Source organism: Phoenix dactylifera, unplaced genomic scaffold (assembly GCF_009389715.1).
Source record: "Phoenix dactylifera cultivar Barhee BC4 unplaced genomic scaffold, palm_55x_up_171113_PBpolish2nd_filt_p 000664F, whole genome shotgun sequence".
NCBI classification, from domain to species: Eukaryota; Viridiplantae; Streptophyta; class Magnoliopsida; order Arecales; family Arecaceae; genus Phoenix; species Phoenix dactylifera.
Window position 1 is genome coordinate 205,109 of NW_024068051.1, and position 18,571 is coordinate 223,679.

Sequence of the window (18,571 nt, forward strand, 5' to 3'; positions counted from 1 at the left end):
CGACATCATATAGGAATATTAGACAGGCTTGGTTGAAGTTTCTCGGCCTGGCGGTGTGTGTAAGGTGAGCTGGACTACGTGTGAGAGGTGTGAGGACAAAAGTTAGAGATAATACCTAAAATGAGGGTGAAAAAGATGAATTCTTCTTGTTTTATCTCTTTCACTAGATAGAAGCCTATCTATAAAAAGAGCATATACGTTTGTTATATTCCTATGCATCGTTGGTTTTCTGCTGAATAGAAGATTGTTTAATTGGTTAAACAAGCCCTCTTGATAGCAGATTTTATCATGCTAGCAATAATCACAAGAAATGCCAACACGATTATCGTTTTTTGGTGCAGTTCAAATTCGAATTTTGTAATTAAACCCAAATCAATTAGGTCAAATTTTCTATATGTATTCTATGTGTCTATAAAAACACATACAATACAATAGTGGTAAAGCGACCACTATTCTCATTCTCAAAAATTTTCTATTCTTTCTCCAAAATCTTCTTCTCTTTCTTGGTATCAGAGCGTATAGGACTCATCGCCACTTGTTCTTGGCATCAAAAATTCGAAGGTCATGGAAGAACTATCATCTTTAGTCCCTACATTTGAAATATCATCAGTCGCTCCTCTGGTAATCGCAAATATCGCCAGTCTAATTCCTATTAAGCTTGACTCCAACTGTTATTTTATATGGAGTTCCTCTTTTATTCCCAATCCTTAGAGGTCAATTAATGGGTGTTGTAGATAGAAGTACTTCTAATTCATCAAAATCATCTTAGAAGGTGATAAAAGAATAGTGAATATTGCCTTTTGATAAGTGGTATGAAAAGGATCAAATGGTGCTATCCTGGATTAATGCTACTCTTTTAGAAACAGCCATCCCATACCATTTATCTAAAGCAAGGACTAACTAGGTACTAGTGGAGAACCTGTAAGTGAACATGGATATTCTTTTATTACACCCTAAAAGGTTTTTACAAAAACTTATAGATCATTCCAAACTGCAGTTAGAACATATGCAAAATATGCACCAGTTACTATAGAAGAACTCTATAGCCTTCTTCTGATAGAAGAGTTAAGTCTCGACGAGCCATCCAATCCCACACAATACATAATGGGTTCAACAGATAGAATAATGATTGTGGGTCCATTCAACAACAAGCAACAACAATGCTCCAACAACCATCACAGCAACAGCATGCATTCACTACAAGCAAATACATATTCAACGACTAAGATTCTAGTCGCCGAATAATTATATTGGGTCGCCGAAACCTTTTCGCGACTAGCATACCCTTCGTCGCCGAACCCCTAGTCACTGAAAGGTTTTGGCGACCAATATTGTGTGTCACCTAGGTACACCAACAAGACCAACGTTTGGTTGCCGAAGAAAATTTTCAGCGACCGAATCTGTTGTCGCTAATTTTCAACGCCGACCAAATAGTTGGTCGTGGAATGTTTGTCTTCCGCTACCAAAACATGGTCACTTGAATGTCTATCTTCCCCCATCAATAGTTTGGTCGCAGAATGTATTGGAAATGCATTGGCAACAAACATTTTTTGGTGGGCAGAAAGTATTAACCTGTATTTATTAACAATCAAATTATATGCTTATATATTTATTTTTGGGCTCGTTCCAATCCTGTACAACCAACACAGCCTATCCAATATCCATATTGCATAATACATTTGCTCATCCAAATAGAAGTATACACAATGTTGGAGAATCCATAATCATTCATTATAAATATCATCATCTATAAGTCTAAAGTCAAGCATATCTATTAATACCATACATCACAATATTTCATCCATACCATATGTTAAGGTGATAATCATCACCAAATACATCAAAATGTAAATTAAAAATTCCAAAATATCTGATCTTGCTGTTCATCCAAACAACCATCATGTAGTCAAAAATATTCTTATACCAAAAACTAGATTCTGCTTGTAGACAACTCCACCATGATCATCTGAACAAAAGCTATCCATGTACCAAAAACTAAATTTCACATGCTCATAACTCCACCATGTATCTGAGAAAGCAAAAAAGAATACAAAATCAATAACCACATGTGAAAAATAATAAACTAAAATTCAAGTATAAGTTCCAATGACATTTCGCTTAATTTGGTCAAAATCTCTAAATAACCTATGTAATATAAATGAGAATACATACCAACGAGTATTTGTACCACCAGTTGAATACATGGCCCATCATGATGGATAGATGACTTGTGCGTTTGAGTCTTTTTCTTTAAGAACTCTGTCACCAAACTTGTAAGATGTGCAATTTGCTTCTATTCTTTCTTTAAGAACTCTGTCACCAAACTTGTAAGGAAGGAAAGGTTACAGATTTAATGAAGATTTGCAACAGTGAATAAACCAAGAAAGCAGACAACATGTGCAATATCACTGTCAGGCCTTGAAACAACATATAAAGGGGATAATACTCAGGTTATAAAGGCTTCAACTGCAGGGCATAGTTTGAAAAGGCAATAATTTTCTTTGAGCTGAAGATTGGATAGAACACAACATTCCCAACCAAAGACATGCAATGGAAAATAATCTGATCACTTTTTTCCCCTTTTGGTTGGGCATGAGTACATGAAAATTGAGGACATGTGCCTTAAGATTCAAGGGAACTTCATAAAGCTTCAGGCAAACTTTTTCCATTGCATTATGCAGTTGTGTTGCAGGATTTATAAGCATGCACTAAGTTGACGATCAATAGATCTTATAAAACTAATGAGCTAAACTGAATATTCACCTAAAACAATAATCCAGCATCTGTAACTTAAGACACATAGAGGACTCTGTTATCAATTATGTAATGATAGAAAGAGCTTAGTAATGTATTATTCATGCAAATAGTAAAATCAAGATTTTATCTAAAAGGAAATATACTACCTATAAACAACACACCAAAATTTCAATGGTATTCAAGCTCCGAATCAGATTTAACATATGGAGAGTGCACTGGTGTTTGCTGAGCTGCAGTCAATTGAATAGGAGGTGTGCCTAAACCTTGTTGCTGATCAGATTTTGGATGTAGTTGATCTGGTGGTAGATCAAGTCGATGCAAACTAGAGAATAATTGAATCCAACCTCAATGGCAAAGTAAGTGATAACACTGATTAGCTATCTCTACCTGGTTGCATGTGAAATATGACAAATAGAATGTACTCTACCTAGAAAGCAGAAAAATACTTAGAATGTGCATATAAACAGAAATGCTGTATATATTCAGGCATGCATACAAAATTTATCTGCATCATCCAAGTAAAATTATTTTCTTTGAATATTTCTGAAAGAGCTGGGTTCTCCCATCAACTCTCATCTTATTGAGCTACTTGTGCTACAGCCCCCTCACTGCACCAGTGACCGCATTCATCTCCACTAAGAGCAGGGAGGAACCATATCTGTGAACTGATTGAATTCAAAATATGGAAGAGCTAGAAAATGGTTATTTCAACTGCACAAACTGCTGTCATTTTGGTAACACAAATCGCAGCATGGATCTCTCAAATCAGATGAGTTTTTAAGCAGCAGAAATTAAAGCTCCAAGCAATGGCCACAGAAGGAGTCAGACTAACATACATCCTAGATGTAGGGCTCTGCCAAACAAATTCTTCCATGGCCATTTATTATAGTTGAAGCAATTTCCATCCATCATCAGATCAAGCTACCAATCCCTTCTCATGATCACAATGTGGAATAAACGCGCATAAGCAAGTATAATTATAGTTGAAGCAATTTCCAATTCCATCAAGATCTAGCTACTAAACCTTTCTCATAGTTGAATGTGGAATAAACTCAGCATGAGCAATTATATTTAAATAAAATAACCAGAAATGTTTTCACATATAACACAAAGTGTTAAATAAATACTGCACCAGAAACAAAGTCACTGCACTGGATACAAAACAAACAATTGCATGACATTGATTACGAATCTTTTTAACAAATTCTGGCCAGTGAGACTAGAGACCTTACAAGAGAAGCCTGGGTAATGAGACGAGCAACATTGGTTCAGTGGTTATGCTCAGCCATGTGGCAACTGGCAAGCCGATAATCCTAACATTTAGAAATAGTATTGGAAATGAAACCTGGTATTACACTCCCAAGCCATGAGATTGTCTAAGAAACCTCCAAAATATTGCTTGAATTTATGCAGTTCAGGCACTTTACCAGTGGGAAAAGCCTAACCCAGAAAAGAATATATATGTTGGATATATGGTCATAGATCTATTTTTTTCATATCGAACTTCCCAGCTTAAGTAACTTTGAGCCTGAGAAAACTAATATCTCCTCAGCATACATATTCAGCCTTCTTATTACATAGTGGAGAAGAAAATCATGAGAAGTGATCCAAGAATCTCAGCCTTCTTACGAATGGATATCAAAAGGTGATTTTCACAGAACATATGATACGATTATAAAAATGTAATCCCATTTCCTCATGTGAGGAAACAAATAGCATTAATTATCCAACATATGAGAAATTTTTTTTATTTCAATATTACACTACCTACTTGAAGAAAGCATCTTTGTGACTCAAGAATCTTTACAATGAGGAAATTATGATGTAACAGAAATTAAGAGAGGAGAGAGAGAGAGAGGAGAAATTTGCCTACGTTGAAGAGAACTGGACCAACCGGTACTCTCCCCCATCCGGATCGAGGTTGCGAAACCTCGATAAGAAGAAGAGCAGCAGAACCTAGGCGGCGGAACAGAGGGGTCTCTGGTGGCCATCGAAGCAGCTCCGCCTGGCCGAGACGGAGGATCTCAGGGCGGCAGCGGAGAAGCGGCACTGGCACTGGGAGGATAGGAGGGCCGCCATGGGAGCTAGGGTTTCGAGAGGAGAGGGATTGGGGAAGCTAGGGTTTTGGAGTTAACGCAAAGGAGAGAGGAGGGGTTAGGGAGGAGGAGGAGGAGGGGGAGGGGTCATCCCTGCCGTGGACGGCCTTCCGTTAGGGATTTGTTGGATTTGGATTAGGGAGGAGGAGGAGGAGGGGTTAGGGATCGCTGGGGGGGGGGGGGAGGAGGGGGGTGGGGGGTGTGCGCGGGTTGAGGGGCGGCTGCAGGGCTGGAGGATTAGAATTTACCATTCCTTGCTTTCGTGTTGGCGCCGGACTGGGGGGATTTGGGCGGGGCACACTTAGTTTCATTCTAAATTTTTCTTTTTTTATTTTTTTTAATTTATAATTTTTTAAAAATAATATTTTTAATATTTTTGGAATTAGAAATTAAATTTAGTGATGGAAATTTCTATCAATAATCCGTCACTGCCAAAAATAATCTTTTAAAAATTTATAAATACTTGGGTTACGATTTTTGTGACGACTGAATTTGTCACTGTCTGGTTGCAATTTTGGTTACCAATTTTGCGACAGATATCCCGTCACTACGGTGGTCACTAAGTTTTGGCGTCCATCCTATCCGTGTATTCTGTGACCGGTCTATCACTAATCTGTCACTAAGTTCACACCACGGTGACCAAATTTCTGTCTGTCACTACTCCATCACAAATAGTGACTGATAACGGGCCGTCACTAGTTTTCCGTCACTATACGCTTGTTTTCTGGTAGTGTCCGCCGCAACCGGACATGGTCTTCCTCTTCTCCAGATATAGGGCAGGAACTCGGAAGCGAAGAAGGCTTGGCTAGCACCGAGTGGGAGGGATTTGGGATTCTGGATAGGGGAACGGCGAACGGGCGAAGGAATTAACTACGGCGACGGGTGAAGGCAAGGAGTTAAAGCCGAATAGAGGAATAGGGAATTAGGGTTTGTTTGGTTTCTCGCACGACGTCCCTACATGCATACTTTTCTCGACTTTTGTGGGATTGAGATTCAGCCGAAGAGACGAGGATATGCCTAAGTGAATTAAGGTGTTAAACGGCACCGTTTGAAAATAAGCCGTTTTTTTTTTGAACTTAGAAATTAGCATCTTACAGGGGCTAGTACAACATCGTTCGGTTTTACGGGAACCTTCCACTACCAAAAGTTTGGTCACTAAAAAACTCAAACTTTCTGCCCAATTTTTTCATCGAAAAAAGGCGCCATTCGTAAAAGTTTTCCTGGACTAAATTTTTTTTAGTCGCTGGAGTGAACCTTTAAGGACCAAAATTTAGTCGCCAAAAGTTTTACCTCCAGCCCGCCAACTTGGTATTGCTTTTCCGCGACCAAATATGCATTTAGTAGGTGTAGGACAATTATTCAGTAACTAACAAGAATGTTGGTCGCATATAGCTTTCTTTTTAGCGACCAAACTTTAGTCACTAATCGTTTTACCTCCACCCCGCCAACTTGGTTTTGATTTTCCGCGACCAAATATGCATTTAGTCGGTGTAGGACAATTATTCAGTAAACTAACAAGAATGTTGGGTCGCATATAGCTTTATTTTCAGTGACCAAACTTTAGTCACCAATCGTTTTACCTCCACCCCGCCAACTTGGTTTTGATTTTCCGCGACCAAATATGCATTTTAGTCGGTGTAGGACAATTATTCAGTAACTAACAAGGATGTTGGTCGCAAATGGCTTATTTGCCAGCGACCACTATTCATTTAGTCGCCGACAGTGGTCGCTGAAAGTGTATTTTCTTGTAGTGATTTAGCATTCAAAATTGATTTCAGCAGTATTGTAGAGGGCCTAACAATCAGGCAAATAATTGGTGCAGCGCCAGTCCAGCAAAACACTATACATCCTACTTATCAAATATATAAAGAAGTTAGGCATACGGCTTTGGATTGCTATCATCGTCTTGATCTTGCTTCCAAGGTCGACATTCTCCTTAGCGACTAGCTGTAATGATGGCCACAGCACATCCACGAGTGACTTTACATGGTACACAGATACTAGAGCTACTCACCACATTACAACTGATCTCGGAAATCTAACCATCAACTCTCCATACCAAGGCTCAGATAATGTGGCAAATCGAAAATGGTGAAGGTTTGGTTATCAAATACATTGGATCTTCTCATGTCACCACTTCATCCAATCATCTTATATTAAAATATATCCTCCACTATCCAAATGCATCAAGCAATTTACTTTCTATCAAAAAATTTGCTTATGATAACAATTGTTCCTTTACATTTGATGCTAATAGCTTTGTAGTATAGGACAAGCCTATGGAAAGGACGCTCCATCACGGATTTCTTGAGAACGGACTCTACACCTTTCACCCACTCTAATCATCAAATAAGAAGACTCTCCTACATTATTTATCGTGCATCGAGTATCAGATGAGGTATGGCACCGTCGGTTGGGGCATCCATCTTCTTCTCTATAACATTTAATTCTGTCTAAAGTTTCTCCTTCAATAAAGTCGTCCAATAATATTTGCCCATCCTGTCAACTTGGAAAGAGTCCCAAAATCTCTTTTTCTCCTTCTAGTTCCTTGTCTAATAAACTTTTTGAAATAATAGATTGTGATGTATGGGGCCCTCCTCTTGTTGCTTTGATTTCAAACTTCAAGTATTATCTTATTTTTGTTGATAATTATAGTCTTTATACAAGGTTATTTCTATTTAAATGCAAGTTTGATGTGTTCATTATATTTGTTCACTACAAATACCAAGCTAAAAATCTTTTTGAAACAAAAATCAAAATTTTATAGTCGAACGGTGGGGCGAATTCATAGGACATGCATTCACTATTTTTTTTAAATATCATGGTATTGTTCATCATTTAACCTATCTATACATGCCTGAACAAAATGATGTTTCTTTTCCAAATGAAAACATCACCATATTGTTGAAACCGCTCTAAGTTTATTGGCCTACTCTAATTTACCTTTAAAGTATTGGCTCGAAGACTTTTTAACTGCTACATATCTTATTAACAGGTTGCCTATTTCCTCTTCACCTCGCATATCACCTTATAAAATTTATTTTTAAAAATCACCAAACTACACCCGTCTCAAAGCCTTTGGATGTGCATGTTATCCATGTCTTCACCCTTACCGATCTCATAAACTAGAATTTAAGTCCTCTTGTTGTATTTTCTTAGCTACAGTACCAATCAAAAGGGGTATTAATGCCATGATATTAAATCAAGTCGCAATTTTGTATCAAGATATGTCGCCTTTGATGAGTCTTTCTTCTCATATTGCCATATCACCTCTCTTTCCTCATCCCCATCACTTTCAGATTTGTAACATCGTGGGTCGCATTCAGTTTCCAACAGTGCCACACCAAAATACTACCCAATGTTCAAGCTCTACTTCAAACTCCAGCCTATTTTAAGCATTTTTCTAGCAACTAGGAGTCCATCGACCAACTTTCCCAACCACTCTATTCAACTCACCGAGAACAGTCCCAAAATAATTTCATCCCATAACCTAATCCAACATCTAGCTTATTTCCATCTGGCCCACCTCAACTAGCCTCAAACCCAAGCCGCACTCATTCAATGGTGACGAGATCCCAACATAGAATTGTTAAAAGAAGACCTTCTTTAGCTCCAAACATCTTGTTCCTACTTTTTTATTCGTTGCTCATCCATCTGAATCATAATATACACAAGCATCTAAAGTTTCAAAGTGGCGTGCTGCTATAAACACTGAACTCCCCGCTCTCCAACATGTTGGTACATGGTCTCTTGTTCCATTTCAGTCCTGATGTTGTAAGTTGTAAGTGGCTACGATTTCTTAGATTTTTTTTGGCAAAAAGAATCTTTTTATGCTTGGATGAACTGGCTTGATTAATTATGTCTTTTTTGTTAATACCAAAACTGTAGTCCATCCAAAGTAATCTTTTTTGTGCACTTGAAAATGATGCTTTTATATTTGGGGGTGACTGTTGTAGAATTGGAGGTGCTTTATACTGGTGGGTGCTCTATATTATCTTTGGTAGCAATTTTGGTGTTGGTTGAGTCACGACCATGATGTTTGTATTGTTGCTATCCATGTTGTGGATGGAGTTTTCTTGTTGTATATTGTATGCTCATTTCAACTCTCCAATTAATTAAAGGTTCTCAACCTTACATATTTGCAATAGGGGTTTTTCTTTGTTTATTTACCAAAAAATTGTTTTGCTTAGAAAAACAAAGAAGAAGAAAGACTCATCCATCTCATGGCCTAAAATATCAAAACTTAAATAATCCACATATTATGTTTGAGCTCAACTTTTCTAGACTTTCGAGTTTTACTTGTGATCTACCAACTCAACAATCTAACATTGATGACAAAAGTCCAAGAAAGTTATATTGCTTAGACAAATAGACCGATGTAGAAAGCAAGAACATAAACATATTCTTAGAGCTTATTTGGATAATTCTATTAGATCCTTGAATTTGGAAACAAGATTTCTAGTATTATAAAATATGAGACCTGATTCAGCTAATGTTAATCGAATCTTTCCAACCCATTTTTTCAAAAAAAGTGAGAAAAAATTATTGAGATTTTTTTCCACCCTATAGTATTCGGGCCTTCCTAACCCCAGCCCCTCTCTCACCCTCTTCTTCTTTCCCTTCTCCTTCTCTTTCTTTCTAATCTAAGGTACCAAATCTCAATTACTAGGTTGTAATAGGCCCTTGAAGTGAGAAGCATGCTTCATGCCAGAGCTCTAAGTCATTTCAATTTCCAGTGTTACTTTTCTTGACCGCCACATATAATTTGTCCACAATTTAGATCTAAATTTTACTCTTTAACTTGATAAGTTAGAACATGTTGTCCTCTTCTCTTCTCAAGTTAACTATATCTAACATGCTAAATCTACTTTTCGGCGCTATGTAGCCCTTTCTAGTTTGATCAATGGGCCCAATCCTTCAAGGCCTTTGTTTAACTTAGTTAAAAGTGAAAGATAAGACATCATATGATTAATCTACAAGAGTATCATGTTTAGTCCAAATTACATCATTATGGATCAAATTCGGGCTCATTTAACCCCAACATTTTTTTTTTCTGATACGAAAGGACCCACACACAATCAATCATACCACATGCTCGGCAATTAGATTTTCATGCACCTTTATGTGGGCCCCACCACACAGAATATTCCAACCCATTCCCCCCTCTGATCACCTCATGACTCATCAACCCTATTATGTTGAAATCTCTACCGTCCAATTGGTGGACCCCGCCTTCCTTTTTTTTCTTTTTTTTCTTTTTTTTTGCCGAACCTCCACGCCTGCTCTTTGGTTTTATTGCTCCCTTATTAACCGGCTCACCCCCCACACCACCCCCCCCCCCCCCCCCCCCCCCACCTCTCTCTCTCTCTCTCTCTCCCCCTCCCTCCCTCGGTCTCGCTTTGGACAGCCTTTTTTCGGATATCTCTACCCTCGGCGGTCGTTCAGCTGGTCGGACCGTGGCTCCGCTGTCATCCGCCGCCAGATTTGCCGGAGGTAAGCCACTCCTCTCACGTTAGCACCGCCTCATTTGCTCTTGTTTATCTTGCGCTTGTGATCTCCTTCTTTTCCTCTCTGGATTCCATCTGGCATCGAGTCGTTATCTTTGCCAACAATTGATATGTGGGCTCCCGGAATCTGGGGGGAACACAATTTAACGATTTTGACTAGTTTGTTTTATTGGTTAATGGTGGATTGCGATCTTTTTTATGGATGTTGGTTGACTTTTGTGATGGGTGTGGATTACGATCTTTGACCTACTTTTGATTAATGTCATTTGACGAATTTGTTGCGTTCTGTGAGTAATTTAGCTCATCCGATTAAAGCGTTTAATTGAATAATATAAGAAAATGGTTGTGCTCTGATCCGTTAGAGATTAGTTTGTTGACGGCATTGAATTGATCCCTTGGATATAAATTTGTGTTCTGGATACCATTTTTTTTTTTTGTCTTTCAGTAGTGGAATCGGTAGAGAATGGTGTTGACTAACTGGATTTTGGTCAAGATGTGGACCAGAAATTGGCAGATTTTTGATGTTTGCTCAACAATGGCTGCAAATCATGCAGCGAAGGAGAACTGCATGATGTATTGTGTCAATGGAGTTTTGGGTGGACAAAAGAATATCTTCGTTAAGAAAGTTTAATATATGCATGGAGGATGCCAAGTGGCTTAATTGGCAGGGTACTGGGCACTGGATGCTGGTGACCTGGATTGAATCTTTCCCTCACCCCAATTTTGGCTCGGCTTCCTTCTGTCCTATTCTCAGAACAAAAACAAGGAAAATAACAAGGACACCAGAATGCTATCCATGCAATTGTAGGCAATGTTTATTCTGTTTGGCTGATATGGGGCAAGTTCATAATCCACCATTTATGTGATTTATGCTGCTTATAAGAAGGTGCAGGTAGCAGAAGTTTGCAGAAGTGTATGGCATGCTAGGAAGCATGGACTCAGATATAGTATATGGATATGATGTTATTACCAATATGTAGGTATGGCAAATTTTGGAAAAGTAGAATATGATATGGCTAGAATGTGGCAACATATATATTTTTAATTTTGTTGTCTGAAGCAACATAGTTCATATAATAACTTCAGAAGATTGACGGGAAAGTCTTGGAGACTTATGAGGCAAAAAGGTGAAATCTTTCCAGCTGTGAGTTACTAGTCCAGGACGCCGATTAAGTGTTTACTTAAGAAGTTACCCAGAGGTGGAAGTCTTAGGGTTTGGTTCCCTCGAAGACTTCTTATCTAATAACTGTTTTGGTCAAAAAGACTTCTTATCTAATAAGGATTGTTTTTTCTCTAAGTCAATTATAGTATTCTATTCTCAGGTCGGGGGTCCTTATGCTTCTATTTTCATTCATTCTGGAAGTTTTCAGTTACTTTACCAAAACATGAGCCTTTATACATTTGTTTCACCGTTTGCTTTTAGGGGTCTCTAATTATTGCAGCATGGGGCACCACAGGGATCAAATTTTATAACCTTATTAGTGAACTCTTTGTAAGTCTAAAGGTGTCCCTTTTGGACTCAAATCAGCTAGCTTAGTGACTCTTTGTAGCCGGGAAGAGACCCAGATAAGAACAGATGGAGCCTCTTCTAGGAGCAGTTTATTGTTTTATTAGATTCGATAAAAGCTTGGCTGATTTTCTTGAGTTTCCCCCTTTTCTACACTTAGAGGCTTATGTTTAGGTCAGGGAGTTAACTTAAAGCACAAGAAGTGATTTGAAGATAGACTGAAAGTGCCTTTAGGAGGCAGTGACTCACTCAGGACAAAGAGACAGATCTAAATGCACAGTGTGTTTGTAAGTGAACTAACAGGAATGACACAAAATTAATTCAACACAAAGAAGCTGGATGATGGTTTTAACCACACAAGGCTAAGATATCGAAGAATGTTCAACATGCTAGAAGGAAAAGTGGACAAAGAAATGGATATAGCGGACTAGTTGGGGCCGGTAAAGAGACACAAAATGCAAGTAAGTTCGGTAAGTCAAACTTGCAGAGAGCAAATGATTTATCTATACTAAATCATTTTATTTTTCTTCAAGTATTGTGATTTGGTTTCATCTTTTTTTGGCCACAGTTGATTAACTCATTCTCGTCTTTTGGTTAAATTCTCAGAGGAGTTATCATGTTAAATTAATTGCAGTTTTACATTAGGTTTAAGAGAAGCTGATTGTTGCCTGTTTCTGCGGGCAAAAGTTTTTTCGTGAACATCACATTCTTTAGCTCTTTCTCTCCAGGAAACCTCAGAATTTTTGAGTATGAGTTCAATGAACTCCGCGTCAAATGGTTCTGAAAAGCAATCTGTATTTGAGGAGCAGAGAGCTAAGGTGATCCATCTTTCTTCTGCTGCTTTCTTGTTTATAAAGTTTAGAATGTTGGTAAAGTGGATGCATTATGCCTCAAATTAAAGGTTTAAGAGATTTTTTTTTTTGAGGAAAAAAGGTGTATCCCATTTTCTCTTGATTTTGATGTTTTCTTTATTTTCCGTCGCAGATTGGTATAGTAAGAGCATCATTAGGCACATTGCCAGACAAATTATCCCTTTATTGTTCTGATGCATCAATTGCAAGATATCTGGCGGCAAGAAATTGGAATGTTAAGAAGGCAACTAAAATGCTGAAGGAAACCTTGAAATGGCGCCTTCAATACAAGCCAGAAGAAATTCGCTGGGGTAAGTCAGTTATGACGGAAGCTCAGATGCTAAGTGTTTTTTTTTTCTTTTGAGAACTAGTTTGCATGCTGAAGTTATAGTGCAATCATTCTTGTGTATCATCGTTTCGGAGAATGTAATCATTGGGCTAATACAAAAGAATTTTTCTGATGTGGAATGGCCAAAATGGCGTCTTTTAACTATATCTTCTAAATGTTGAATGAGAGTTGTTTAGTTGATATTGGAACTAAAGGTTCTGCATACTTCTTCATAAGTTTCTATCCTGCTTCCTGTTGATGTATATATATAATTACTTTGTATATGATAGAAACTTAGTTCTTAATAGCAAGCAATACAACTTGTGCTCAACTAAAAAGGCGGCCAACGCCAAATCTAAATATATTTAAAGAAAAAAAGGAGGTAAGAACAAAACATATTTAATTACAATAATGAAAGCAAAAAGGAGTATGGGCCTAGAAGACCAAAATAAAAGAAAGGGAAAACAAAAGGAAAAAAAAAACAAAACATAGCAGTGCAGTAATGGGGGAGAAAGGAAGGGGGAAGGGGAAGTTAGGAGAGGACTTAGGCACGATGGCAGAGTTTAGCAAAGTGAGTTTGTGGGGAAATTTATATGTTGTCTACTTAAGTTGCCTTCACTGAAGATTTATATATTGGCTTTACTTCTACTATTCCTTGTTATATGTTTCTGAATTTTATTGGTCAATCTTGTGGCTCTTAATAGAGACAAATAGGGCAAGTTTCCATGAAACCTGCGTGCTTTTCTATCTTGTTTGTCAATCTCTAGGTCATCTGTTTATTCTCACAGCTTGAAAATTGGAACTAAGTTCCTGAAATCCATGAGAATTTCTTATAATGGTATCGAATATTGATGATCCAAGAATAGGCACTTAGGTACCATGTTATTGAAAAAGAGGCAGGCATATGATGAAAAAACAAACTGGTGCATGAAAAAACAAACTGTCTCGGCCACTGCTCCCTCTCAATGTACAGCCAGGTGAACCTTAATGTAAGAAATTGCTTCACCCATTGTCTTGGAAAAGCAAATGAGTCATTTCTGTTGTTTTAGAGTTAAGCAAATTAACAACTTTAATGCTGTTAAGGATATAAAACTTCAAATGTGTCTCTAGTTATGTGCTTTGTTAGCAGCCTTAGTTTTTCAAGTTATGTCATTGGCAGCAGCTGCAGTTATGTTTCTGAGTTATCTTCCCAAAAACTATCCAAGGAAGATGCCGCATAATGTAGACAGGGGTTACAGTTTTAATGTAATACAATTTGCTTGTTATCGTGAAACTTACTGGTTTTTATTTTCCTTTTATCCTTTTTATCCTTTCAATACTATTGCTTTTAGGAGGAGGTAGCCAATGAAGCCGAGACAGGAAAAATTTACAGAACTAATTACTTCGACAAGCATGGGAGGAGCATTCTTGTCATGAGACCTGGGTGCCAGGTTTGATCTGTTTCTATTCCTTATGGTTCACCAAGCCTAAATGCACATATGCATATGGATATTGGATTTAGTAGAAACCTGTTTCACGAAAACTGTAATTTCACATTGCTGATACTTGCCTAAATGTCACTTTCTCAAATTTCAATTGAACTGCAGAACACAAAGTCAACAAAGGGACAGATTAGATACTTGGTATATTGTATGGAGAATGCTATTATAAACCTTCCACCAGAGCAGGAACAGATGGTGTGGCTCGTTGATTTCCATGGATTCAACCTCTCAAACCTATCAGTGAAAGTAACAAAGGAAACAGCCCATGTTTACAAGATCATTACCCAGAAAGACTGGGCTTAGCAATTCTGTACACCCACCAAAGTTCTTCGAGTCTTTCTGGATGGTAAGTATCCATTTTAACATTAAAAACATCAATACATTTTTATACAACTTGCCTCTTGAGATAGAAGCGAAAAAATGACTTGCAGCTATAGAATTGCCTCACTTGCCATGTGTAATTACTTTTATTTTTTTGATATGTGTGTATTGAAGGTTTTAAATCCCATAGGACAGAGGTGTCCGGTTTCTCCACGGAACAGGACGTCCGTTGTCCTACCCCATCTTGGCGGCGGTCTCGATCATCCATCTTGATTGATATCTTCCGTCTCTCTCCTTTTCTTCTTGCTTCCCTTCCTTTCCTTTTCTTCTTGCTTCCCTTCCTTTCCTTTTCTTCTATCTTCCTTTCTTTCCTTTCCTTTTTCTTTCTTTTTCTTATCCCTTCCTTTATTTCTTTTTTCCTTTTTCTTCTTCTTTCTCCTTCTTTCTTCTTTTCTTTCCTTCCTTTGTTTTTTTCTCCCTTCCTTTCTTTCTTTTCTTTTTCTTTTTCTTCTTTCCTTTCACCTTTTCTTTTCTTCATCTTCCTTCTTTTCTTTCTTTCCTCTTTCTTCTTCTCTCCCCGGTTTTAGAGTCCTGACATTGTCCTTGTCCCATTTCTCATAGGAATAGGACAGGACGACTGGGACACCCCCCCCCCCCCCCCCCATCCACCGGGACTTAAAACCTTGTTTGCATTGCTGATCAATGATATATTATTTAATACCTACCTTTTGATATTTGAAGCTGAAATTGTAAATAGTTCTCTCACGTAACCAGATGATTCATTTTTTATGATAACAACCAGATGATTCTTTGCTTTTTGATTCATATACCAATGTTCTTCTGGGGAGATGCCAGCCACTTTTCATGAGGCTGCAAATGCACCATTCCATGCATTCTCATGGTCCATCTAGCATATATTTTCTAAATATCTGAAAATACAGAAATTACTAACTTATCCTTAACACATAATAATCCCTAATCCTAACTAGTAGGTGTATCTTAAGCCCCAACGCCTGCACTGGTTATATAGGTTTAGTTTATTAGCCCATTATCGATATTTTGCTAAAGATCCAGCCAGGTGAAGTTGATCATTCTAAAAATTGTGCATCATTATAGAGCTCGACTTTCATGTAAGTTTATGGAAATATATATTTTTTGGATTCGGGAGATCAGCAAAATCAAGCATGTAGATGTACTTTTGTTAGTTAAAGATGCATTAATCATGTGTGGCAGGTGGTGAAACCCTTTCTAGAGCCGAAGACTTACAGAAAAGTTAAGTTTGTGTACTCTGACGACCACAGCACCAAGAAGATCATGGAAGAACTTTTTTAACATGGATGAACTAGAATGTGCATTTGGGGGCCATAACCAAGTGGGTTTCAATATCAATGGACTATGCGCAGAGGATGAGAGAAGATGATAAGCGGATTCCTTTATTCTGGAGCCAAGAGAATGCGTCTATGTCTTCTAAAACCATTGGAAATGACAATGGCAGTCCTTGACACAGGCAACTCAGAATCAGATTCTGATCAGTCTGATAAAGAGTGTGAAGGCAAGTCGAGGAAACTCATATGCCTGATTCTGAATGTTCACCTGTAGATGGTTCAGTGGAGGTAACTGGCAGTGGGAGGAGTGGCCGGATCAGATCAGGCAGTCAGTTCAGTGAGAGGAGAACAAGAATTGTTAATGTGATACTGGGTTAAACTGAATAATACCAACTTACATTAACCTGTGTTTCTTCATAGCTGTTCACCCTGAGCTTCAAATGAGCTCGAATTTTTTCCCACTTACTAAGAAGAATTGCATCAGAAATCAATACTTTATCCTGTCGAAGAATGTCCAATTTCCTACCTTTCAGGTTCCCCTGCTTACTGTTGTTTATGTGATGCCCCCATTCCAAAGCTTGTTCTTTTTTGTCTGGATTCACTGGTTATTGATAACTGTTTGCGAGTCCAGTGTATCAGCTGAAGCCCATTAGGGGGAAAATTTATGGTGACTGTCCAATTAAGTGCACCATTATTGCTAGGCAGTATGATAAGATTGTAGCTTGAAGTAGGTGAATAAGCTGAAGCCTTTCGTATGCGTATTGGTGGGGGGCTGAAACAAGGGGCCTCTTTGTTGTGCACTGTGAACCAACCAATTAAGCCGGGCCATGACATTATGCATGATGGAATGCAGATCGTCAGACCTTTTCCCTTTCGAGCTTTCATTGGGAATGGACTATTTACGAGTTCAGCTTGTATTTCAACAATATAATTTCCTATGCTTATCAGTTGTTTTCCCAACGCAATGAATTCCCGGCCAAGAATGGAACTCCGCAGGGAACTCCCCTATTCCACTATGTATTTTGACTGCCCAGGTCTAATCCAGTGGTCCAGATGTGTACAAGAGGGAAGGCCTTAAAGAAGAGGTTTGCTTGTGCCCCAAAAATATGCCGTCTAAGGCTCGTTTGGTTCGCCGGGAAGAAGAGGAGGGTAATGAAAAAATGGATAAATATTTCGTATTTGATTAGAGTTTTTTCAAGAAGAAGATGAGAAAGTAGTTTTTTTCATGGAAAAAAAAAACTCATATGGAACATTGAAAAATTCAGTTCCACCGAATGGAGATTAGGTTATTTTTTTTTTTCAAAAGTACTCTTAAGCTTTTAAATAGAATATAGTAAGATCTTTTCTTTAAGGACATATGTTTAATGCAACTTTTTTTTAGAAAGCAAATGCTCAACCAACTTTGTCAAAAATCCCTTCTCATCGTATATCTAAGGTATTAGTTTTCGAGGAAAAATATATGAGTAGGAGAAAATTCTTGTTGCAAACTAAATGAGTTCTAATGTAGGATAATGTATTAATCATTTCTAAAGGTCTCTACATATGATGTCGAAGGTATTTTTTGGAAGTTTTTGAGAAATATGGTAAACAAATCAGGTATTAATAGGAAACCAAGTATTGAAGAAAATCCTAAATTGTGCTAGGACCTCTATCCTTTCTGATTGCTGCTGAGTTAGCTGGCTGAAATAGGCTGAACCGTCTCCATTTTTCTTGCACATCCTACCTCAGCGCAGGATTCGGTGGTCTTTAATTCCCCTGATTTTCATTTGCACCTGTCAACTAGCCATTGGGCTCTGCCATTCGACAGCCCATTGCCCTGTTTGCCAAAGGGCATCTCTCTCTCTTCCTCCCTACTATCAAACATTTGTGAATCTCCATAGAGGAGGTTATCCCTTTGGATAAGGGCCCATCCCCTCCTTGGTGGCCCACAGGAGAGGAGGCCCTGGAAGGCAGGATAAGGAACCTCATGACCATAAGAAGGCTTGTAAGCTGAGGCTCTTAGTACAGTCATCCAGTATATGAGCCCAAATTTTAGACCATATCACAAGGTTGGTTTGGCAGTCTTAAGAGACTACAGAATAAAATGAATGCTGGAGAAAGTGAGACATGGTCTAATGGTAGGTCCCAACTAGAGAAGAAGAAATGAAGACAAGGGAAAGGAAATGATATCAATGGCTCTTCCCAAAGAGAAGATAAGCCATGCAAATAGCAGAGTTACAATTCTCTCTTCGGGTGAGAGGAACCCAATACAAGATAACCAGCAGGACAGGAGACAAAAAGACTCCCCTCACTCCCCTCTCACTCTTAAATTACTCCCCTGCCTCCGTACAAGGCGAGCCATCGTCCATCAGTTTCCGATCACATCCCCCCATCTGCTTCGGAGTCCATCAGTGCCCTT

The 18,571-nt window shown here is 38.4% G+C and overlaps 1 protein-coding gene across 1 annotated transcript; it reads left to right on the forward strand.

Moving 5' to 3' along the window:
- Nucleotides 1–10,205: 10,205 nt before the first annotated feature.
- On the forward strand, nucleotides 10,206–16,412 carry LOC120106847 (phosphatidylinositol transfer protein 3-like). The gene is given in 10 exon segments (XM_039119944.1): nucleotides 10,206–10,346; nucleotides 12,596–12,685; nucleotides 12,852–13,029; nucleotides 14,379–14,476; nucleotides 14,633–14,792; nucleotides 14,795–14,839; nucleotides 14,842–14,873; nucleotides 16,082–16,174; nucleotides 16,176–16,238; nucleotides 16,240–16,412. Coding segments are annotated over 9 exon segments (849 nt in total). The 5' UTR covers nucleotides 10,206–10,346; nucleotides 12,596–12,616; the 3' UTR covers nucleotides 16,351–16,412.
- The last annotated feature ends 2,159 nt before the right edge of the window (nucleotides 16,413–18,571 follow it).